Below are 26,478 nucleotides of genomic sequence, written 5' to 3' on the forward strand. Positions count from 1 at the left end.
TTTACATTATAAAGGCAAAGATGAGTAGTTAAGACAGAACCTGTATGATCCACAAGCCTAAAATATTTACTTCTCAGCCCTTAAAAAAAAAAAAAAGTCAGCCAGTAACTGCTCTATACCCACCCTAACTTTAAAATCAAGACTTGAAAAGATCAAGATGATTTGCCAGCAAATCAATTGCCTGCCAGAACAAAACTACCACCACATCCATGACAACCAGTACCAAGCAAAAAATTACTGGACATGAAAAGCAGCAAGAAAATGAGCATAAATAAGAAAAAATAGCCAATATAAACAAAGAGTATAAATGTTAAATTAGTGAATATTAAAATGTAAATTAAAATAGCTTTAAAACGTCCCTAAGTATGTCAGTAAAAAACAGACAATGAGTGAATAGAAAATCTTGTAGAGAAACATGGACTAGAAAAAAAACCAAATGGAAATGCCATAACTGAAAATTACATTAATCAAAAGAAAAATTCACTAGATGAGTTTAAAAGCAAACTGGACAGTGGAGAAGAAAAGATTAATGAACCTGAAGAAAGAGCAAGAGAAACTATCCAAACTGAAGCATAGTAAGAAAAAGAAAAAAAGAAAAGGGAAAAAAAAAAGAGCTGGAGGAAAAAAAATGAAGACTCAATGACCTATGAGACAATCAATCAGTTAAAGTATACACATAACTGGAGTCCCCCAAAAAGACAATAATGGCTGAAGCAAGGAAAATTTTAAGATATAATGGCTTAAAATTTGACAATTGTGATAGAAAATACCAATCCATAGATACAAGAAGCTCAATGAACCCCAAGTAGGATAAACAAAAACCCACAAAGATGTACTTTGTAGAGATCAAATTGTTGAAAACCAAACACAGAAAAATCTTAAAACAGAGGAAAAAGTCAGGTGAACAACAAAAAGAATGACCCGACCTATCACTGGAAACAATGCAATCCAAAGAATACTTTAAAATGATAAAAAAAAATAAAAATAAAAAAAAAAAACAACTGAAAACGTAGAATTGCATCCAGTCAACCCTCATAATTCAGATTTCTTAATTTGCCAATTGGCCTACTCACTAAATTACCCCAAAATCAGTACTTATAGCAGTGGACACATGCAGAGCAGCCAAGCACTCCAGTCCCCAACATACATTCTCAGGTGAAGTCAATTAAGGCAACCCTATACCTTCTTATTTTGGCTCTCAGACTGTAAACAAGTTTTCTTTTAGCAGTCCATTTAATGCCTTGCTGTTTGGATTTTTATGCTTTTTGTTTGTGATTCTGGTATGACCCCTAAGCACAGTGCTTAAGTGCTGTCTAATGTTCTTCACCACAAGAAGGCTGTAAAGTACCTAACAGAGGAAACGTGTGAGTGTGTGTTAGATACGGTTCATTCAGACCTGAGTTACAGCACTGTTGCGCCTGGCCTTGAGTTCAATGTTAAAGAGTCAACAATCTATATTAATGTATTTCTTTAAATAGAAACACACCTAAAACAAAGTTATATACTGATCAGTAACAAAAATGCTATGAGTAGAGGTTCACAGGAACCTAACCCTGTTATTTCCCCTAGAGACGATTCAGTATCTGCTAATTCAGTGTTTTCCATGACTTTATAGAACATAACTACCACAAATAACAGTTGACTGTATTCATCAAAAATATCCTTCAAAAATAAAGACAAATTATATTATCAGATAAACAAAAGATAAAAACAAAAACTGTAATTATCACCAAGAGACTTGTACAACAAGAAATGTTAAATGAAGTTCTTCATGATGAAGGGAAAGGAAATCAGATAGAAACCTGACTTTCATGAAGGAATGAATAAAGGTAGAAATGGTAAATATATGAGTAGATACAAAATATTCAAATTCCCTAATTTCTTTAAAGAAATAGTAAATACATGAGTAGACAAAGTATTCTCATTTCTTAATTTCTTTCAAGAATAATTGACTTTTGAAGCTTAATTACAATATACAGTAATATACATAAAAGCAAAATGTATGACAAAAGCATAAAGTTTTGAGGAATATATAGCACAAAAAAAAAAAAAAAGCAGATGGGACAAAGAGAAAACAAAGACTAAAATAAAATGACTCATATTAATAATTACACTGAATGTAGTAAAGTTCCCCAATTAAAAGGCAGAGGTTTTTAGACTGGATAAAAACTCTACTATGTGTCACTTACAGGATACACACTTCAAATATAAAAATACAGGTAGGTTAAAAGTAAAAGAATGTAAAAGGGTGTATCATTCAAGCACTTATCCTACAAAATCTAGATTGGCTATATTAATGTCAAAGTAGAGTCAAAGACAAGGAGTATTATCTTGAGATAACTAGAGATAAAGAGAGGAATTTGATAATGATAAAGAAGTAAATGGATATAATACTAAATAGATGTAACAACACTAAAGGTATATGGAAAAGGCGTAAAGGAAATACATGAAGCAAAAACCAAAGGGAGACAAGGACAAATCTATAAATTTTATTTTAAAATTTTAACAAAACTCTCAGTTAATTGATACACTAGACACACACACATATACACTAGTAAGTAAGGATTTAGACAATTTAGACAACACTCCAGTGAACTGTCTTTTATAGAGCATTACAACCAAAAACAGAATACACATTCTTCTCAAGTAACATGGAACATTCACCAAGATAAACCATACCCTAGCCTATAAAACAAATCTCAATAAATTTAAAAGGATTACAATCATACAGTGTATATTCTTTGACCACATGAATTAACTGAAATCAGTAAAACAGAAAAATTCTGGAAAATCTCCAAAAGTTTGGAAATTAAATATACAATTCTAAGTAACTCATGGATCAAAGAATATATCACAGGGGAAATTAAAGAATATTTTAAATCAAATGATAATGGAAATTTGCAGGATACAGCTAAATCAATGCTCTGAGAGAAATTTACAGCTCTAAATGCTTTTAGGAAAAAGGGTTAAATTCAAAATTTAAAGCTTCTATCTAAGGAAACTAGAAAAAGAACAAATTAAACCCAAATAATAGACAATAAATAACAGCAGAAACAAATGATACAGGAAAAAAATCAAACTATAGAGAAAAATCAATGAAACCAAAACCTGGTTCATTAAAAGTTCAACAGAATTGATAATCCCTAAAATGATCGAGAAAAAGAGAGAAAAACAAGTATTGGAAATGAAAAAGAGACTACCACTATAAATCCTAAAAGCTTAAGAGATTATTATGAACAAGTTTATGTCAACATATTAGACAACTTAAGTGAGTGGACCAATTCCTATATGTCTACTCAAAAAGATGAAATAGACAAGTTCCTTGAAAGGTATACATTTCCAAAATTGACACAAGCAGAAACAGAGTATCTGAATAGTCCTATATCACTTAAAGAAAGTAAACTTGTAATTTAAAACCTTCTCCACAAAGAAACCTCCAAGGCCTGATGGCTCCACTAGTAAATTCTATAAACATAAAAGGACGCTTACACAACTCTTTCAGTATATCAAGGGGCAAACACTTCCCAAAATGTTTTACAGACTTATGCACTAATACCATAACCAGACAAGGATGTTTTAAGAAAACAAAAATACAGAAAAGTATCTTTTACACATGCATGGAAAAATCTCTAACAAAATACTAGCAAATTGAACCCACCAATTCTTTAAAAGTATAATCATTACCAAGAGGGGCTTAATCCCAGGAATGCAAGGTTGAGTCAACATTCAAAACTGAACAATGAAATTTACCATATTAACAGCCTGAAAAAGAAGTCATATGACCATCTATCTCAATAGAGGCCAAAAGGCATATGATAAAATTCAACACTATTTCATAAAAATTTTCAGCAAACTGGGAATAGAAGAAAATTTTCTCAACCTAACAGTAAGAACATCTAGGAAATATATGCAGCTAACATCACACTTAAAAGTGAAAGACTAAACAAATTTTCCTCAAGATGTAGAATAAAGAAAGGAATCCACTTGCCTTCTCACCACATTTATGACATGAAGATGAGAAGGAAAAACTAAAACCATCTTACCTTGCAGACAACAGGACTGTGTGGTTAGAAAATCCCAATGGTAAACAAACAAACAAGCAAAAAACACCTACTAAATCCTACTAGAGCTAGTAAGTGAATTTAGGAAGGATGCAGGATAGATATGATTATACAAAAATCACTGTATTTCCATATAGTAGCAACAAACAAATGGAAAAAAATTTTTAATTTAAATATCATTTACAGTAGTAACAAAAAAATACTTGAGTAAATTTAACAACAGAGGTACAAAATCTCTACACTGAACTATATAAAATGCTGTTGAGAGAAATCAAAGATCTAAAGAATAGAGAGAAACAGTGAGATATATCATGTACATGGATTGGAAGACTTAATATTGTTCAGTGTCAGGAAAGAGTTCCCTATGAGTTTCTTCTGTTTTTGCATATCCTGTGAGTAGAAAGACTGGGCACTGACTGCCTTTGTTTCTTATTATCTTTTTGAAGATGTATACAGTGAACAGCCTTGGAAATGAAGATAGCGTCCCCCTCTTAAGCAACAGTCAGGAAAATGTAAGATTTAGTTTAAGTTCAAGGTTCCTCTCCTATAATACAACCCACAGCAAGTTCAAGTGTCACTTGGCCTATTCCACGTTGCCTGATGGGAAACGGGGCTCAGGGAACCTGCACAAGAATATGTGATATTCCAGCTGTTACCATTGCTGTGGGTAATCAAGTTCTTTGACTCTGGCCCAGGAATCTGTATGTACTGCCAGTATCCATAAAACTATTCAGGCTAACTGGTTAGCTTGTTATATGGTAAAATCTCAAACCCTAAAATGTCATTTCTCCACACAGTAATCTCTAATCTCAATGCAATCCCAATCAAATCCCAGGAGGTATTTTGTAGAAATGAACAAGCCAATTCCAAAACATATAGAAATACAAAGGACCTAGAAAGGATGAAACAATTTTTAACAAGAAGATAAAACTTGGGATTAGTCACACTGATTTGAAGACTTACCATAGAGCTACAGTAATCAAAACAGTCTGGTGTTGGCATAAGGACAGACAGACAGATCAATAGAACAAAATACATGTACATAAATAGGCACACTTATGTGGTCAATTGATTTTTGACAAAGGCACCAAAGCAATTCAATAAAGACAGACAAATTATTTCAAAAAAATTCTGCTGGGAAAACTGGGTATCTATATGGAAAAATACATAAATCTAGACCCATAACTCTTCCATAGGCAAAATTAATTCAAGATAGATCACAGATTCAAAAATAAAAGCTAAAATTGAAGCTTCTAGAAGAAAGCAGACTATCTTCACAACCCTGGAGTAGGCAAAGATGTCTTGGACAGCACACAGAAAGCATTAACCATAAAAGAAAATCCTGATAAATTAAAACTTCTTCAAAACTAAAAAATTATACTCATCAAAAGAAACCACCAATAAAAATAGGCAAGCTAGATTAGAATACATTCACAATCCACACATCTGGCAAAAGACTTTTATCCAGAATACAGAAAGAACTCCTGCAAATCAGTAAGGAAGACACACAACCCAATGTTAAGAATAGGAAAATTACGGGAAAATTTCACAAAAGAAAATATACAAATAGCCAATAGACATACAAAAATCCTCTAATTCATTAGTCATTAGGGAGATCTAAATTAAAACCACAATGAGAAAGAACTACATACACACTGAAGTGGCTCAAATTTAAAAGACTGATAACATCAAATGTTGGTGAGAATGTGAAGCCACTAGAACTCTCATGTTGCTTCTGGAAGTGGAAACACTGAAGAACAGTATGGCAATTTTTTATAAATATATACTGATCCTATGACCCAGCAATTCTACTCTCAGTTTATTCTTACTCAATTCCACTCTCCTTACCCAAAAGAAATGAAAATATATGTCCACAAAAAGGTCTGTACAAGGATGTTCACAGCATTTTTGGTTATAGTAGCCAGAAACTATATAATCCAAATGTCTATCAACAAGTGAATGAATAATTAAATTGTAGTATTTTCTTATAAACACTATTCAGTAGTAAAAAGGAATTACTGATACCAGCAACATCACTGATAAATCTCAAAAACATATTAAATGCAAGTAACCAGACATAAAAGAGTACATACTGTGTGACTCCATTCATACAATGCTCTATAATAGGCAAAACTAATCATGGTGAAAGAAATCATAACAGTGTGGTTCCCTGGACTGAGGGGTTTGGGGGAGGAGAGAATTGACTGCTAAGGGCCAAAGGGATCTTTCTGAGATGATGGAAATATGCTGTATCTTGACAGCAGTGTCGGTTAAATGAGCGGATGCACCCTAAAACCATTAAACTGTTAAAACTGAAGATCCATGCATTTTATTATGTGTAAATTATAGCTTAAGACTTTAAAATGAAAAAAGCATATGAGCATATATACATATAACTGAATCATTTTGCTGCACATCTGAAACTAACACACTATAAATCAATTATATTCAATAAAAAAAATTTTTTACAGCATATGAGCATTCCTCAAAAAATAAATTTCAGAGAAATAGAGGCTACAAGCAAGAAAGGGAGAACCCATAGATAGAGAGACTTGTAAAACAAATCAATCTATTGTAATATTTGGAATGTGACTTTTTCTTAATTGTTGGAAAAAAAAAGACCACTTATGACATTCACTACATAATAGGAAATGTAAACACTGGCTGGATATTTGATGATGATTATTAAGTATTAACTTAATTATTGCTAAGTATGTTGGGGAAATATTTGATTGTAAGTATTGTTTTATTTTACAAAGGAGTACTTAACAGTTTGCACGATACATGATGAAATATCTATGAGGGTGTGGGATCGGCAGACTTGGCCATGGGTTGATGATTGCTGGGGCTAAAGGAGGTTTTATTCAGTATTCTGTCTTCCTTAATGTTTGAAATTTTTCATAGCAAAAAGTAAAAATTTACTTTTAAATCCCTCAGAAAAAAGAGATAAGGCAACACGCACATACTAAAATTCTATTATATTGAAGGAAATTTAACTACAATTCTACCCACAACTCTTAGCAGATCACTAAAGCATACATGTTTGATTCTATCAATGCTTACCTACAGCTCCTGCAACATGTTTCATTAACAAAATTTTAGTAAGAGAGACAACAGAAAACTTGGTGGAATAAGAGTGGGTAAATGAGAACGTATGTTGGAAGGTGGTAGTTTTTCAGTCCTTTTTCAAAAGTGATGTCTTATAGCCCTAATCTTTATAACAGATTTGTGTTGTATGGTATATATGGCCTATAAAATATAATGTAATAAAATATTTAATATTCTAAATTGTGATTTTCATAATTCACCATATATAAATAAGAGCATCTAATGAAGTTTTTATTGAGTTGTTTGCATAAAAATTAATTTCTATAAAAAATTAAAATTTCAGAACTTGGCAAAATATAATTTTCTATAATTTAATAATGATGTTGATTAGCTGAGACTGAGAAGTTCTAAAGGATATTTATGAAAGGGATATATATGATAGCTTTAAGCATATTTAATAACCCCCTTTAGAACAAAGATGAAAAGAGTTATAAACAAGTAAATTCCCTTCTTTTCTGAGACCAAAGACTGCAGTAGGTTTAAAATGTTTAAATCTAGGATTTAAACCAGCTTCACCTAGGGCTGTCAGAACACTGAGATAAGTAACAATGGCACCTTTCAATCAGTCGTTTATAAGTCAGTATGTAAAGTTAGGAAGAGAAAAACTTTTTCTTCTCTTCACAAAGGCAGTTGACAGGTAGGTAAATATATGACTGTTCCTAGAGTACAACCATAAGACTCCTCTACATAAAATACTTCACAGCTAGGGACTTGTATTCTTTCCTTAATCTGCTACGTGTACCTCTCATAAGTACAATCTCTACTCATCTTTTTGTTCCCATATTCAGCCCTAAACCTGGTTAAAAAAATGAGTATGCTAATTATTTCTTAACTAATATTGAATTGCCTAGGGACCACCATTACTACCAGACAATTGCCAAATCTGTTTCAACAAAACTTTATAAGCCTTCTTCATCTATGGTAAGAAATCTATCAACAAGAACAAGCCATTAAAGAAATAATGGGGGTTTTTTGAAACTAGAAGGCCACTAAATGAAGGATTCAGAGGCTGCTAAAATGGTAATCCAGTATTTAGCAGCTATCGCTCCTACTAAAGGAGTACAGACGTTTCTTCCTTTCTCAAAAGAAAATTTTTTTAAAAAGTCAAAAAGCAAGAAGACTTATCTTTCTTCACTTTTCTACCTATAACCAATTGAAAAGAGGGGGTCAAATATCTATTTAATCCATTATTTAAAGTATTTCATACTAAGCAGGCTATAATATTTAATACTTACTTTTTTAAATCTATACTTCACATAATTATAAGCTAAATTTTTTTAAAATACATGTTAAAATCCATGTGCTGTAAATGTATGTGTGTGTGTATATATATACATATATCAATGCTAAAAATTTATCAACCCTCCTCTAAATTGATCTATAAATGTAATATAACCTCACTGTAATTCCAACAGAAGGCGAGACGGGATTAGATAAACAAACTTTAAAGATCAGACAGAAAATACATACTTGGGTAGCCAGGAAAAATAATTTTGGAAAAGCCTGATCAGCTAGTATTTTATTTAAAAGTTGTAACAATTAAAACAGCTTGCTACTTATGCACGAGCAGCAGACAAATGGAACAAAAAATATTCACCCACACTACAAGTGTAAGGCAAAAGTGGTATTTCAAAACAATAAGGAAAAGATGGATGATTCAATGAATGGTATTGGGACAAATGGGAAAATATGTTGAAAAATAAAATTATTTCACTATTTTAATCTCTACAACAAAACAAACTGCAGAAGAATAATTAAATATTAAAATGAAATCATAAAAATCATAAAATTCTAGGAGAAAACAGAAAAATTTTTACAATCTTAGAGAAGGCCTTTTGAAGAATTATACAGAATTCTATGACTTTTATGATTCAAAGTCACAAAATAAAATGATAAATCTGACTAAATAAAAATCCCTGCACACAAAAAAATACCGAAAGTCAAAGTACAAATAACGAAATCAGGAAAAAAGTTTTCAAAGCCTATGACAAAAGGCTAATTTCTTTGTAATAGATCAAGTGCTCCTACCTCTATAAGAACAAAAACCCAAAAGAATAAGCAAAAGTCGTGATCAGAAAAAATTTACTGGCACCTAAGCCTAGTAAAAAATTCTCTAAAATGTAAATTTAAAAAACCAATTTGCTAAACCATTCACCAGTTTACCTATATACAGCACTAGTAAAGGCATAAGGAAAAAGGTACTTTAACACACTATTGATGGGAAAATAGACTGGAACAACTCTTTGTAATACAGTTTGCCCTTATCAACATTTTAATGCACATATCCTTCAAATCAGTAATTCCATTTACGTAACTGTATGCTACAACACATACAACAGCATGTATTTCCAAACAAGTACATATGAAGATGGTCACAGCAACATTATTTAAAACAGAAAAAGCTGAAAAACTACTTAACCATCAGTAAGAGATTGATTAAATAAAATATGGTACACCCATATACCCGGTGTATGTGAATAAATAAATGCTTTAATTCCTAAGACTTGAGATTTTTATTGAGAGAAAATATTTTAACTCTGGAACTATACAGAATATGAATAAGGATTTATCTATAATATCTATTCATTCAACAAATATCTGAGTGCCTATGCCACATCTAACAGATTGTGCTCAGCAATGAAGATATGATGTTATACAGTCCTTTTCCTCAAGCAAAAAAGGTAATACAGCCCCTTTCCTCAAGAAGTACATAGTCTGGGGAACAGAAATAAGTAAACATAATACTGCCATATATATAGTATGATATATTTGATGATGTAAGAATATAGTGTTATGGGAACACCTGAATAAAGCAATGTAAAAATTAATCATCATCGTTCTAAGAAAAAAATATCACTTTAAATGTGAAATTACCAATTCCTCCTTTAGAGTTGAAAAGAATGATGAGGCCATCAGTCTGAGATGACATTAGCATCAACAGAGCTGGGTCCTGCCATTTTGCATGCCTAGGTACCACATTAGCTAGCTACAAAGATCACACTCACCCATTTAAATACTGCTGAGGAATTATGGTTCTGCCCCTTACAGTTCCCATCCCTAGTGCTGTCACCCCCAGAGGGACTTTCTAGGGCCCATATTTAGAAACAGAAACAAAAAGTTTCAAACAATGTACTGTTAAGAATAGTGTATCTGCAACATTTACTTCTACTTAGAGATCCAAGGGAAAAAAATCAAGAAACATCATCTTTTTGGTTGGTACTTTTATCCTGGGCTAGCAAAATACCTGTGAAATGTGCCATTTAAATTGGGGCCTTGCATCAGCAGTGTTTCAAATAAACTGCTTTTAGGCATCTTATGAAATAAATATACATAAAATAGAGCCAATTTTTGGACAATAGAGAATACACTTTTTAGAAATGTTTTATATAATATAGCAAATTTCCAAGTTTACAGAAATACAGTGCTAAAACATCATGATTTCTAAATACTACTCCACATAACTAGGTATTAATCACGGTCTCTATATTCACCACTTTATTTTAAAAGGATTTGAGGAAGCTTGTAAGTTACTAAAAAGAACAATAAATTTAACAATGAGTCTCCTAGAAACCAATCTGATATGTAATTTACTTTATTCACAAGGAGCACGCCGCTTTTCCCAACTTCTATTCCTAGTCAGAAAAATAGAAATGGTTAACCACAGAAATTATTCAGAATCTAAATTTATCAGTTCTATTATTCCTTGTTTTCATTTTCTAGAAAACAATGGAAGGAGGAAGGGGAATGGATTAGCACATGTCATCTCTAGAGGCATCTACTTCCTGGGAGTGTCACATCACTATTTACTTGAACTTTATGTTAAGAACTGATATAAGATTCAAACCATACATTGCTCAAAATCTTTTAACATATCTAATATGTGCTCCTATGCCGATATAATCATATAATAAATGACTTTATAAAAGATTAATAATTTTTAATCCTTAAGCAGAAAGCTATACTTATGAGCAATATTCAATACAAATTTCCACCGCAACAGCAACTTTGGACAGTCTCTGAAATCGATTTAATAAGCACCAACATTCTTTTCTTTGTATTTACATCCATGGCCTCTAAGGCCTATCAATTCTTCTTTCATAAAACCTCTTCTTAATCTAACTATAGACATTCACAGCCAAAGAAATCATGCTTCCATTTTCACTGAATGAACTAGTAATGAACTAGTTCAGGCTCTATTCACCTCTCTCAGAACTACCGCAAAAGCTTTCTGAGTAGTTCCCCTGTTTTTTCTTTCAAACCTATCTTCAATATTTTCACCAATTCACTTTTCTAACACTGCTTTCATGATGCCATGCCTCAGTTCAATAATTTTTAGTGGCTTCCCAATGCCTAAAGCAGTAATTCAGGAGAAGCGTGAAAAATAATGAAATAACTTTGTATTCTGGAAACAACAACAAAAACATTTTTTGTTTCGTAAAATAAATTTCCAAAACCAAGGGCAACTGTGAATGGTAGAGCATGGATGAAAGCAGGATGATAAAAACCCTTAATTCGGCATTCAATACCCTTCAGAATCCTAATCTACCACACATTTTCAATCTTAATTAACACTGATTTAGAACATGTCCAGAGACCAGCTCAATGTCATCGTTAATGAATGTTTGCATTTCTCTCAACTCAATTTTTATCCAGTTGCCCTTGCATAGCCTCAAAGTCTAGGTTAACCAACCACCTTTTCACCCTGAAGCCAATGTTTCTCCATGAAAAATGATCAGCAGGCAAGAGTCTTCAGCCTCACTTCAGTTACTGCATTGCAATGGGGATGCTCCAAGTACAATAGCAAACAGCAAAATTATAACTTACCAAGTGATAGAAATTAGAGTTTACTCAAAAAATGGGTAAATAATGATGTTTAATACACAAGTGTCAGAGATCTACCATACTCAGTAACATAAACCCTCCTCCAGTCAGACTGACCTGTTTCCAATCACGCTCCGCACATTTCTCATTTTGCCTTTACTCACATCAGCCCTCTCGGCTTCTCTAAATTTAATTTTTGCTCCGAAATCCCAATACTATTATTTAAGGAGTATATTTCTAAAATAAATAACATTTTAAAAAGCCAAATTTTTTTACCATGGCCTGTTAGAGACCTCAAATGATCCAAGCGTGGCCCACCTCTCCACCCTCACCTTACACCACTCCCCCCCTAGTTTTTCTCCCTAGTCTTCTTCCTAGATTCTCAAGCTCCTTCCTACCTCAGGGCTTTTGCCTCCTAGGATCTTCTTGTAAATTTTCTTTCTCTGTAGCTCAAAACTCATCACCCCTCAGAAAGGCCTTTCTCAGTGTCACTCTATCTAAAAAGGTTCCCACACAGCTCAAGCATTTCCCACACCTTCATCCTGCTTATTTTGCTCGTAATACTTAACGCTACTGAGTTCCTTATTTATGTGCTTATTATCAGTACTGCCCCCATGGGGAGCACCTGTATCCTTCTTATTGCTATATCCTCATAGGCTAGAAGAGTGCCTATCTCTTTGTAGGTAATCAATAATCAGTTGAATGAACGAACAAACTCTGTTAAGAAACCTCGACTCACTGAAATGGCTTATCTGTCCAGACCATAATCACGATGTTCCTGCACTTACTAAAGGAAATGAAGTTTCCAAATAGGCATCATCAACACAGAATTAGGGACTATGCAAGATAAGAGTGCCTGAATGGCAATACTGTCTCTCGTCTTCCAAACTTAGTACTCCAAAAGTCAGAATTCCAAGAGAATGCTGTCACCTTCTAAATCTTCACTGTTTCAAGAACAGAACCCCTTTCTTTGTTCCCATGCAGGAATACAAGATGACAAATGAGTATGCTCTTGTTAATCATTAAATTTTCCATTTGCAAATTTCTTATTACTTGGTATTTTTCTACCTCACCTTAGTTTCTCTAAAATGTGTTTTTTTACTCAGAAAAAGAAAAATTAAGTTACTCCTCATATTCTTTTATCTTTAGAATAGGAATTATTTTAAGTAATGCTTTGGGGTACGTCATTATCAAAACGTTATTCAGAAACATCATTATTGGCTTATTTTCCCCATTGTGGAGTAGTGGATTGAAGAAAAAATTTTTTCTTCTGTGATCTCAGATTTTCTTTTCCTAGAAAAATAACCATTTCTAAAATCCTACAAGGCCTAAAATCCTACAAGGCCACGACAATTTCTTAGCAGGCTGTTACATTATCTGATTCTTGCTCTTTTATATATAAAGGTCGTACTGCTGGTGGGACACTTTCTATCCCAAAAGTAACAAACTACTTATTAATAATTTGCCAAGTAAGAGGAATCTTCAATCACTAACAAACTTGATTTTTTTCTCTTCCAAAGTAAACAATTTCCCAAGATGAAAAGGGTAGTAAAACAATGTTCCTAATAACATCCAATCAGGTACAGCTGAAAACAATGTTCCCAATAATATACAATCAGGTACAGCTGATACTCATGTGAATGAAAAGATGTGAAAACTACTTACAGACTGCAGATTTGTCTCTGCGGAACAAAAATATATTACTTCTAAGAAACAGTATTTCTAACCAATATATGAAAACGTCTGTCTCAAAACATTTCATTAAGTCTCATGGTAAATCTGCCACAAGTTCAACTGGTCTATTTCCCGGCAGGGAATCCACAAGTTTCCCCTTCTTTAAAAATGTCAACCATTTTGCCTTTTCTTTTTTTTCCCCTCTACGACTCAATTACGATGCATTAAGAGGCTAAACCTGTCCACCCTAACAGAGCCCCTGGTAGAACTGCGTCGCCTCGGAATACAATGCCCAGCTCTCAACTTCCCTGGCTCGGTCAAGCTGGTGAGGAGTCGCCACATCACAACCCTGGTAAGCTGGGCGGTGGCACGACTTCGCCAGAAATCGGCTTCCCAATTCTCCACGCGCCACACCAGTGGAGGCGCTCTCCCTTCACTGCAGTTGGGTCAATGTGGACGTTTTCCACTGGGCCGGCTCCCCACCAGCGCAAAGCGAGGGGGAGAGGAGGGAAGGAGATGAAGCCCATGCGGCCACCCAAGCCGAGGAAGGGGTGAGGAAGGGGGGCAGGGATGAATGCAGGCAGAACAGAAGCAAAACTGCATCTTTTCCCCAGGGGCAATCCAGCGGGCAGACAAAAGATTAGGGAGCCAAAGCCTTTCCATCCTTTCCCCGGAACCGAGCCAGCCCGATGAATCCACACTCCTAGCTCCTCCATACACACCCAGCTCCTGCAAGGGGTGGGTGCCTAACTTCTGGGACGCAATGGAACGGGGACAAGAGGAAAGGACCTGGGAGCCTCGGGGTGCACGTGTTCCCCAATACCCAGACAGACAATAAAGAGCAAGCCCAGGCTTCCTCTGCCGCCCCACCCAGCTCCCCGCGGCTCCCACCAGGGGGGAGCCTCTGCCCCGAGGTCCAGAGACAAAGCCCCCTCCGGGCGGAGAGGGACGCAGGGCCCGAGGCTTTGGGGGCTGCACACAAAAGAGGGAGGGGCGCGAGGGGCGGCGCGAGGAGGAGGGTGCGGCACTCACCCACTGAGCCTGAAGAGCCCCTGCGCTTGGGCGCGGCTGGCGTAGAGGGGGGCGCGGCGGGGCCCGGAGCGGGCGGGGTCCACGCGGGCTCAGCCTGAGGGCTCACGCCCGCCGGGGGAGGCGGGGGAGGCCGGGCCGGAGGCTCATCGTCCTCGGGGAGCTTGGAGGGCGCGGCTGCGGCAGCGGAGGGTGGGGAGGGCGCGGGCACGGCCGACGACGCGGTGCTCGGGTCCCAAGACGGCTGCCGTTCCGGGGCGGCGAGGGGCGCGGCCGGCAGGGGCCCCCGGGGGGCCGGGGGCACGAAGTCATTGCCAAAGTCCAGCAGGGGAGCGCCGGCGGGGGCGGCGGCAGGGGGCACCGGGGCCGCCGAAAGCCCGGCGGCGGGCTTCCTTTCCAGCACCTCCAGCTCCTCCAAGTCTTCGTCCTCGTCCTCGTCTTCCTCCTCCTCCTCCTCTTCCTCTTCGTCCTCGGGCTCCCTCACGAACTGGTACTTGAACGCAGGCTGAGGCCGGGGCGGGCTGTCCGAGGACGAGGAGACCAGAGGCGACTGGTTCATGTCTTCCATGGCGGGCGGGTCGGTGATGCTGCTGCAGCTGCTGCCTCCGCGGAAGACTTCTCCTCAGAGCCGCTGGCGGTTGTGGGGGCTGGGGAGGATTGAGAGGGGCAGGCCCCAATGAGCCGAGGGACCTGCAGTGGCGACGGCTCTCGGAACAATGAGACTGCTCCTCCTGCCTCCGCGCCCGTGATGCGCCACCCGCCCCGTCCCCAGTTGCCGCCGCCACCGCCCAGACGAGCGAAGAAGAGAGGCCAGCCGACTCCCCGCCCAGTTTGGCGTGACTCGCCCTCCCCACTCGGGAGAAGCACGGACTGGCGCGGGAGGGGGCGAACCAATCGGCTAAGGGATTTAGATGATGGGCAGCCAGACTGCCCAAAGGAAAGGAAAAACGACTAAAGTGGGTGGGTCTTACTGCACTTCCTCTCTCTTAGCGGCTGGGGTGGGCTCGATGGGCGGGGCTTGGAACTGGGAGCCCCACCCTGCGCCTTGAGTGGTTGCAGGTGGGACTGGGGTCTTGGCCTTGCACACAGCTGGAGGTCAGTCTGTGTAGTTAACTGTACTGGGAAAGCGAATCGGCAGCCTGCCTGCCTTGCGAAGTCAGAGAGGCTCCTGGCGGCCACCGGAAGGGCGTTATCTTGGAGACAGCGGGTGGAAACTTTCCTCCCAGGGAAGGAAAAAACCCAGAGTGGAGAAAGGTACTAAATAACGGCACTGAGGAGTAGGCCTTCAGGATTGAAGGATACATTAAATTTTATAAGATTTTGAAATAAAAGATTGTCTTTTTTTCACAGATTCCTAAACCACCTCTTCACTACTACCATCACCACCTGAAAAGAAAGAAAATATTTGTTGACAGTTTTTAGGATCATTCCCAGTCTAAAATGCAGATCTGGATGAGGTAGGCAAAACAGCAGATCTAGAGACTGAGGCTGACCGAAAGACTGCTCATCTCCTTCAAGGGGGTTTTAGGATCTGCCCGCTGCTGGACTCTTGGTAAGAGGATGAGTCACCCAAACAGGGAGGGGAGAGAGAAAAGTGGAAACAAAACGATGCCTTGGAAGGCAGATTTGATTCACTTCATATTTCAGTCACCTTAGGCTCATGAGTCAACATTTCGGATGATTCAGGCTTTCTGGGAGTCAGGAAGCCAAATGCATACTCATTTCTTTGCTATGCCAGTATGAGCATGATCCCCATTCCACTTTTCCCAGAACTGGAGAGTTTAAAGAAAGTAGTTGCAGAACATTTAAGTATCAGCATCCAGAGATTTAGAGAACCCTTTTATCTTTTTGATATACCTTCCAAAAATATTCCCTTCCTGCCTAATCTGGAGGCCCTGGAGAGAGGAGGATAGCTTGCTTTCAAGTTGCTCACAGTTCCATGCTGCACTGTTCCATGCTTTAGTTGTTGGCTACTCCTGGCTACTGAGTACTTGAAATGTGAGTAGTCTGAAATGAGATATGCTATAAGTTTAAAATGCACACTAGATTTTGAAAATCAGTACAAAAAATTTAAATATCTCAGTTTTTATATTGGTTACATATTGGAATTGATAATATTTTGGATATATTGAGAAAAGTGTAATATATTAATTAATTTCACTTGTTTCTTTTTACCTTTTAGTGCAGCATCTAGAAAATTTTAAACATACATAGCTTACACTTGATTTCTATTGGACAGTGCTAGCCTAAATGATTAAGAAATGTTGATCACCATGGGGAATCACAGGTTATTTAAGCAAATTCTCAGCTCCAACTAATTAATATTGCCCTGGGCTCAATTTGGGTATTAAAAATGAAAAGCAGGGGTTGAGGGGCAGGAGAAGGGACACACGTGGACTACAGGGGATTTTTAGGGCAGTGAAATTATTCTGTATGACACTGTGGTGATGGATACATGACATTATACATTTGGCAAAACTCAAAACTGTACACCACAAAGAGTGAACCCTAATGTAAACTGTGGACTTTAGTAAATAATTTATCAATATTGGTTCATCAGTTGTAACAAATATACCACACCAATGCAAGATGTTAGTTTTAGGGGAACTGGTTGAGGGGTGGGCATGGGAGTGTATGAGAACTCTCTTTTCTGTTCAATTTTCTGTAAATGTAAAACAAAGAAAGAAAATTTATTAACTTAAAAAAAAAAAGTAAAGGTAGAGCAAGATTCCCTGACAATGCTACTTGATGACATTAATCATCAACAATACATCCAAGACCTGGCTTATCAATCCCAGAGATGAAGTGGCTTTATTTTTAGAAAATTTTTGTGAGTTTGTTTCTTTGTTTTTATTTAGAAGGGTTGGGAAGAGTAGGAAGAGAGAAGTATTAGTGTAGTATTAGCGTAGAATGTCAAACTAAAAAAAAATTTTTTTAAATAGATTCTTCAGTAACTAAAATAGTCATGTTTCAAGTATTTGTCCAGTATTTGTCAAAATTACCAAAAACATACATGATTTTCAACTAAGTCCATACACATACAAAAATATACTAGCAAAATTTTATGGTCTGAACTTTTCCTATTAAATCACAGTTTAACCATCAGCAGTTCAGTCTTCCCCATACTGTTTTCCTACTGTGATTGTTCTGAAACTCCTTAATGGAAAGTTTCACAGGGTTTTCATATATTATTTGTAAGCTGCTTATATGATATTTCTGCATTCTGTATCTGTGTACTTACTATTACTAAAATAGTCACAAGGGAATATCTTTATTAAAAGTGTCTTAAAGGGTGATTACAGAAAAGTGGTAGATTTACAACTTTAATAGTAAATAGCATTAAATATTAAGGCAATAATGTAAGCACTTTTCTCTGACACAGAAGAAAAATAGGAATTTTATATTACTGGGGGAAGGGTATAGTTCAGTGGTACAGTGCCTGCCCAGCAAGCACGAGGTCCTGGGTTCAATCCCCAGTACCTCCATTTAAAAATAAATAAATAAGTAAATAAATAAACAAACAAATAAAAAAAACTTAATTACCTCCTGCCTAAAAAAAAATTTAAAAAGAATTTTAAATTACTGATCTCAGTGACTCCTAAAAAATTAAGTACTGGGGGTTTTTTTATTGAAGTATAGTTGATTTACAATGTTTCAGGTGTACAGCAAACTGATACAGTTATACATATATATGTATATATTTTTGTCAGATTATTTCCCATTGTAGGTTATTACAAGATATTGAATATAGTTCCCTGTGCTATACAGTAGGCTCCTGTTGTTTATCTACTTTGTATTAGTTGTGTGTATCTGTTAATCCCAAATTCCCAAATTATCCCTCCCCACCAACCCCCTGCTTTTCCCTTCGGTAACCATAACTTTGTTTTCTATGTCTAGGAGTCTATTCGTTTCGTAAATAAGTTCCTTTGTATCCCTTTTTTAGATTCCACACATAAGTAATATCATATATTTGTCTTTCTCCATCTGACTTATTTCACTTAGTGATAATATCTAGATTTATCCATGTTGCTGCAAAAAAAAACAATAAGTATTTGATGGATGAGTAAGAGTAAAGAGTTTATCTAGTGTTTATAAAATGGTCAAGAGAGCATAAGGAAAGGAGAATGTTGCTGCTTTACCAGAATTAAAACTAGAGTTGTAAATATTCACTGTCACTAACAAGAACATTCTGGTGGGCATTTGAAATGAGTTAAGGAAGAATATAATTCTAGATCATAGTAATAGTTAGAAAATAATTATTCAGTGAATTATCTTTGAAATTACTTTGCCAGATGTAGATTAAAGTTTCCAGTTACAATGGGTTAGTAACTGTTCTCTCTTAGAACACAATAAGAGATCCATAGAGCCCATGGAATCAGAATCTCAGAGTTGGAAGGACTTTGGGAGGCCAGCTTGACCAATCTCCCTCCTATTACAAGAATTCCATACAGAAGGTTTTTTAAACTTAGTCATCTGTGGTAGATTTAAAAATGGCCACAAATTCTGCAACAACACCCATCAATAGGTCAGATCAATTTCCCCATCTCTTTAGATCTGGCCTTATGACTTTTTTGACTGATAGGATGCGCTGGAAATGACATCCAAGCCTATTAGGCAGAAGCATTACTGCTTCCACTCTCACTCTCCTGGAATGCTGAGGCCCAAGATGAGAGACATGGAGAGAAAGACCTAGCTGTCCCAACCCTAGAGCTGATGTCCCAGAAATGTGAGACCATCTTAGACTGTTCAGCCAACCTACAGAACCATGAAAAATAATGAATCGCTGTTCTAAACTACTACATTTTGGGGTGGTTCATTATGCAGTAAAAGCTAATTGAAACATCATCCATTTTGTGTTTTATTCATTCATACGTGAAATATTTATTGAGTATTTACTCTGCACCAAGCACTTTTCAAGACTCTGAAATACAGCACTGAACAAATCAGACACAGATGTCCTTGAACATTTTCAGTAGAGGGAGACTCACTACTTAGGGAAATAGCCCATTTTATACCTTACTGCAGAATGCTGAAATGACACCTAATCTGGACAAGAAGAGGTTAATTGTCCTTTCATCATGTATGCCCCCTGAAAGAGTTAAAAGCATGGGATGGGTGTCCTGCCTACATCCTGCAGGATATAAACTCAAGAGTAGGTTTAGCAACCATGGGAGAAGGGAGAGAGGTAGATTCCTGACAAATCTGTTTCAAAAGTTGTATATCACAGCTTTTTTGCCTGTTGAAAATGACTTGTGTTCAAGAGCACCAATGAATTACATTTAATCTTTATATTCAAAAAAGCCTGAAACAGCATTTTGGCACTCTTAAGAGAAAAATTAACAGCTTGCTATGTCATTGTCCCTACCATTTCTCTGGGATTTTAGACTTTATGAAATGTACCTTTTTGTGAAATGCAGTTCATGGTTCTAGTTAACACCTTGACTTATACTAGTTCATTCTGAAGTAAGGATAGAAATAGAAATAATATAAGATCAACATCTTTGGTCATGCTAATTATACACTGACAATTAGTGTTGTACCTAAAATTAAAATTTCAAGTTTGAAAGAGAATCATGCAAGGGAAAGTCATAATTAGAATTTAACCTAATCCTCCTCCTTTAACCTTCTTAGGTCCTCTGTATTAATATTGCATTTCTTTCCTAGTTCAATATGTGTGATTCCTCTGGTGAAATTTATTTTGATCTAGCAAAAGAACTGTATTTGACCCAGCAGAAAATCAACTGATCTAAGCATCACAAATCCAAGCAAAGAAATTTCTAAACCATCTCAGAGAAAAAAAAAATCTGTCCTCATGAGAAAAAACAACTACAAAGAAGAGTTTACCAAATTATCTGAGCTATAAAAAAAACTCATTCCAGTATGTATCCCACTCTTCCTAATACCTAAAGATTGAATTATTAATTTTGTTGTTTAATTGTGAATGGAAATAGAAACCAGGTGGTCACTACCTTTAGCATAAACGTTATTCATATATTCAACTAAAATCTATTGAGCATCTGGGCTTTGGTGATAAACCATAAATAAAACATTTTTCCTAACATCAAGGAATATATAGTTTAGTTTACATAAGAATATATAGGCATATATACATATGTACATACACATATTCATGTAAATGTGTATATGTCTGTATGTATACACATATGCGTATGAATATACATTATATATATATATATTATAGAGAGAGAGACAGAGAGAGGGAGAGAGACAGACAGACTGTTTTAAGTGAAACATTACTGCTTACAGTTCAGGCAAAAGTTAATGAGAGGCTAAACTAACAGCATAAGAAATAGGAGAAGATAAATTTGAAAAACATTGAAGTTAAATTCATAGAATTGGTTCACAGACTAATAAGATGGAGGGACTGATGGGAAAAGAAGAAAGAAAAGCTGATTCTAAGGTTTAAGCTTAGGTGACAAGGTGAATTGGTACTGCCGTTATTAAAGAAGTCAGGAGAGGAGCACAGAATGGGTGAGTAATGCTGGGGAGGATATAATGACCTAAGTTTTTTGATACTTTGAACTTGAGTTGCCTGCAGAGCACTGGAGTAGAAATAATCAGGAGGCAGCTGGAAAACTAGGGCTGTAGCTTGGATCTTGTCTGGAGAGCAGGTAGCTAAACCTGTTGGTTAAGTTTAATGGGTAAATATTTGAGGAAAAATGGTGGGGTAAGGGAGGGGATGGCCAAGCAGGTTGATGGATACTGTCTACTGCCCATGGGAGAAAAAGGCTTAGAAAAGAGCTCTGGGAAACATCAACATGAACCATCTCTGGATGTCCTTGAACAACGTTACTTCCACTGATCCTTTACTTTTTCTAGGCAAACAAATCAAATCAAAACAATAAAACTTCTTTCAGCTTTTCTTCATGGGTCCAGTTTTTAAATAGGTGCTCATTTTTATTTTCTCCATCCACCTTAAACTCAAAACAATATTCCAGCAAGTGCTCAGTATAATTATAGTTAGCACTAAGTAATCTATAGTAACAGGGACAGCACCAATAATTTAAGCCATTCATAATTCTTAAACCAAACCCTCATTGAACTATTAAGTCCAGCCTCTTAGCCAATAACAAGTAGTAGCATTGCCTAGTGGACTTTTGCCTCTTCCTGTAACTAACCATCCACTAATGAAGATGCTAAAGAGAAGGAAATGGCTGAAAGAAAAGCAATAAGAGATTAAGCAAGTTCTATAAATTACAGCTTTAATTATTTTATACACTACTTTTCTTTATGAGGTATAGGATTTTTTTTTTAATCAACAGATCTAGATTGCTCAATATTCAACTCTTTTCTACTTTCCAGTGAACCAAGGAACACATTCATTACCAGAAATGCTCTAGCATATTGCCCTGTATGTGCCTTTTTGAAAATTCATTTTCCTTTTATGACTGCAAACCTGTGATCTAGTATTTCCACTTCACCTGAGTTTTATTTATTGTCCTGGGTGGAAGTTTTTCCTGTCAGGTGGTAAAAGAAATGCTGTAAATCATTTATGAATGATAAATGCTATTTACTCCAATGAGTTAAATATGGTGTATCATGTGTTCATTTCCTCTCCCTCCCAAAACCCCATTAAATGTCAATGAAGCAATAAAAATGGTATTCACCAACAAGGACAAGGAGAATAAGAGAGGAGATAACAGTGGATAAAATATTTCAACACATTTTTGGAAGACAAAGCAGATAGAGAAGCAGTTACTGATGTAGCCGGCTGTGAAGTTACAACCTAAACATCTCCCAACTAAATATCTCTAAAACTAGAAATGTTATTTTGTGCCACAGAATTCTTGACAAGCTCAGCCCTTGGAGGTGTTAGGACTAAAAACAAGTGGATTAAGTAAAAGTGGAACCCTCAGCCTCTTTTTCCCCTCCCTGCACCCAGAAAGCCTACAACAAGGCTTAAACATGTCATCACTGCCCCACCATCACTGCTCCCCCAACCCCTGCTATCCCCTATGCCTCAGTCTCTCTTTCATGCTTTTGTGGAGAAACAAAATGGTTCCAGTGAAACTTCCTCAATGTTCTGGCATTTAGAGTACCCCAGGAAAAAGACCTGATAAGCTCCACCTGCCCCCTTCTCCCCACAAAGCTTCTATCCATTTTTTAAATTCTCCACTCTTAAACATCTTAAAACAAAATATCAGGAACCACCAGATGTTTGACAAAAGGCTTGAATGGATGCTAAAAATGAAAACAAACAAACAAGTTTCTAGAAAAAGAAACTTGAGGGAACAGAGACACATAGAGAATAGAAGAAAACCTCAAAGAAACTATATTTAGAGGGAGATAACAAAACATATCACTCCATAAAATAAAAAGAGAAACAAAAATGAAAAACTCAAAGAACATGAAATAGTTCATAAATTAAAGCCAATTTCATGTTCACAGCAGCACTATTTACAATAGCCAAAAGGTAGAAACAACCAAGTGTCTATTAATGGATGACTGGAAAAACAAAATGTGGTAGGTACATACAATGGAATACTATGCAGTCAGTCTTAAAAAGGAATGGATTTCTGATACATGCTGCAACATGGTTGAACCTTGAAGACATTATGCTAAGTGAAATAAACCAGACACAAAATGACAAGTAATGTATGATTCTATTTATATGAGTTACCCATAATAGTCAAATACATAGAGACAGACAGTAAAACAGTGGGCACTTGGGATATGGGAAGGTGGGAATGGGGAGTTAGTATCTAGAGAGTATTTAGTACATACAGATTGAAAATATGGGTTGACAAAGAAGTTCTGGAGATGGATAGTGGTGATGGTTGCACAACAATGTGAATGTACTTAATGCCACTGAACTGCTCACTTAAAAATAGTTTAAAAGGTAAATTTCATTTCATATATTTTACCACGTGAAAAAATTTTAATTGCAACTTTAAAAATTAATCAAAATATTGAAAGATACATTTGTAAAACCTCCCAGGAAATAGAAAAAAGGAATAAAAATGTATTAGCAAAAAAACAAAAGGAAATTAAAGTTGTTTAAAAAAAAAAAAGCAACATCATTTACAATAGCCTCAGAAAACATGAAATATTTAAGGATGGATTTAACAAAATATGCCCAAGACCATTATACTGCAAACATTGCTAGAGAAAGTAAAAAAACTAGAGGGACTTTAACTTTGATTTCAAGATTTATAATAAAGCTACAATAATTAAGACAGTGTAGTACTGGCATAAAAAAAGACATGTGGATCACTGGAACAGAATAGAGTCCAGAAATAGACTCACAGTCAATTTTTGACAAAGGTGCCGAAGTATTTCAATGGGGAAAGGGTAGTCTTTTCCACAAATAGTGCTGAAACAATTGGACATCCATATGCAAAAAAAAAAAAAAAAACAAAAAGAAAAACAAAAACAAAAAACCCAAAACTTTGATCCTTATATCATAAAAAAAATTAACTCAAAATGAATCATGGGCCCAAAGAGAATGGTCAAAACTATAAAATTTGGCAGGAATACATAATGAATGCTGTTGCAAGAATAAAATGGTGCCACTACTTAGGAAAATCATTTGGTAATTTCTTATAAAATTAAACATACCTCACTAGGTATGAACCAGCAATTTTACTCCTGGATATTTATCCAAGAGAAATGAAAACTGGAAACAACCCAAATGTCCATCAACGAATGAATGGATAAACATATTGTGGCTTCGGAATCCTACCGAGCAATAAAAAGGAACAAACTATTGATAGACACAGCATGGAGGAAACTCAAAAGGATTATATTAAGTGAAAGAAGCAAGACACAAAAGCCTACATACTCTGTGATTCTGTTTATGTGACATCCTTATAAAAGGTCAAACTGGCAGGGAATGGGGGGAGGGCTGACTGCAGAGGGGACTAGGGAACTTCTTGGAGTGATAGTGTTGATGGTTACAATATATACATTGTCAAAACTCATTGAACTGTATGATCAAAAGAAGTGAACTTTACTGGATAAAAATTGTATCTTTTTTTAAAAGACATATATATAATACAGAAGACAAAAGATGAAAAAGTCAGAGGGTAAATTTGGGAGGCCTATGAATCACTAATAAGAGATTCAGAAAGAAAGAACAGAAAAAGCACAAGTTTCCTATTAATCTGCTTTGTCCTCTAGAAAGGAGAACCTGCAGAGTATGGTACTTCATGCTCCATGACAGAGCACTATTTAAAGGTTTACATTTTAACTTAGCCTTATAAATGTGTACAGATTTTTTGAGTGTCAACAAATGTCTTAAGACTATTTCTTAGACAATGTTCCTTCTCTAAATCACCTTCTAGCTCTGTGAAATTGATAATGTTATAATTAAAATTAAGTCTAGCTTAAGTTGTTTTTTAGATCTTAGAATTGGGGCTACTTGCTGTTCTCAGATGAGTATTTACTGTGCAATTTTTTTAAAAAAGAAACTATTATTTAACATGAATCTTTCTTAAGCATATTGTACTTTCCTTGCTGTACCTCTGAAACCCAGCCATTCATCTTTTTTTTTTAAAACCAGCTTTATTGAGGTATAATTCTCATACCATACAGTTCATGCATTTAAAGTGTACAACTCAGTGCCAGCTATTCTTCACCTTTTGTGCAAGTTTTGAATAAGATATGGAAGAAAATACAATGTGATTCAATAGAGTAAGATTCTAGATCCAGCTTTTCCAGCCCCAGCTTGGTGACCTTCAAGAACCTCTGGGTCTCAGTATCGTCCTCTGTAAATCATGGGGTTCAACCTAATGACTCCCTAGCCCTGATCTACCTTCAAGATCATTTTTTTATTGTTTATTTTTAACCTTTAATTTCTTTCTAGTGCCGACATCAAATATTGGGATAAACAGCTCAGAAAGATGTGTTCTGTGTTAGGAGAGTTGCAACAATGCTCTGAATTAAAGACGGTGCTGGTGGATTTATTACAGCATGTGGAGTCTTTATAAATGTAACGAGATTCTTTAGAGCCTTTCTTGAAAGAAGACAGTTTCCTTTTATACATTTCTAAGTAAGAAAATAAAGCGGATAGTCACATAGTGTGTTTAACTTAGATCTGAGTTTCTCTTCTAACTTTGTCTTTCTCATTTCTAAAAGCAAATATGAAAACTATGTAGAAAGCTGAATAGACTTGGAAATATTTTTGAGAAACCTATATTACAGTCAGTGATTCAGCCAAATAGCTTAATCAAAAATATTTTTAAAAATTGCCTGCAGAGATTTTATTGAAGTAAAAAATAAAGAGTTCTCATAAAAGCCTGGTTGACATGCAAAATTTCATCACTATAGATTTTTTAATATATTCCTGCATTTGTGTCCTTTCTCTATGTCAAACAAAAAACTTGAAGTTACATTTTTAAATGAATATGCCTATATTCCTAAAAAACTTATGCAAGATTTCTCAGTAATTAGATTTTGTTGTGGGTTGAACTGTGTCCCCTCAAAAGATATGCTGAAGTCCTAACCACAGTACCTCAGAATGACCTGAATTGAAAATAAGGTCGGGGGAGGGTAATAGCTGAATGGTGGAGCGCATGCTTAGCATGCACGAAGTCCTGGGCTCAATCCCCAGTACCGCCATTAAAAAAGAGAGAAAGAAAAGAAGGTAGAGTCATCTCAGATATAGCTAGTAAAAATGAGGGCATGCTGGAGTAGGAGGGGCCCTTAATCCACTATGACTGGTGTCCTTTTAAGAAAAGCAGAAGGCAGAGACATGTAGGAAAGACAGCCACGTGAAAACAGGCAGAAATTGGAATAATACTGCCACAAGCCAAAGAACATACGG

At 36.2% G+C, this 26,478-nt stretch overlaps 1 protein-coding gene and 1 long non-coding RNA gene across 5 annotated transcripts in view; one reads left to right on the forward strand and one right to left on the reverse strand.

Moving 5' to 3' along the window:
• The window catches only part of RTN4 (reticulon 4), a 71,928-nt gene extending 56,429 nt beyond the window's left edge, over positions 1-15,499 (reverse strand). The window contains exon 1 of one of the 4 annotated variants that reach the window (XM_045514349.2): positions 14,697-15,499. In XM_045514349.2, the coding sequence (XP_045370305.2) occupies positions 14,697-15,261 (565 nt within the window). In that variant the 5' untranslated portion in view covers positions 15,262-15,499. The remainder of the gene's footprint in view (positions 1-14,696) is intronic. The other 3 variants (XM_074341144.1, XM_074341145.1, XM_074341146.1) reach the window with 3 other exon arrangements.
• A 24-nt stretch (positions 15,500-15,523) lies between these two features.
• Positions 15,524-25,717, forward strand: LOC141573331 (uncharacterized). Its single transcript, XR_012498970.1, has 2 exons — positions 15,524-15,653; positions 16,044-25,717. It is a non-coding gene; the product is annotated as an uncharacterized LOC141573331 (long non-coding RNA).
• Positions 25,718-26,478: the final 761 nt, after the last annotated feature.

This window comes from Camelus bactrianus, chromosome 15 (genome assembly GCF_048773025.1).
Source record: "Camelus bactrianus isolate YW-2024 breed Bactrian camel chromosome 15, ASM4877302v1, whole genome shotgun sequence".
NCBI lineage: Eukaryota > Metazoa > Chordata > Mammalia > Artiodactyla > Camelidae > Camelus > Camelus bactrianus.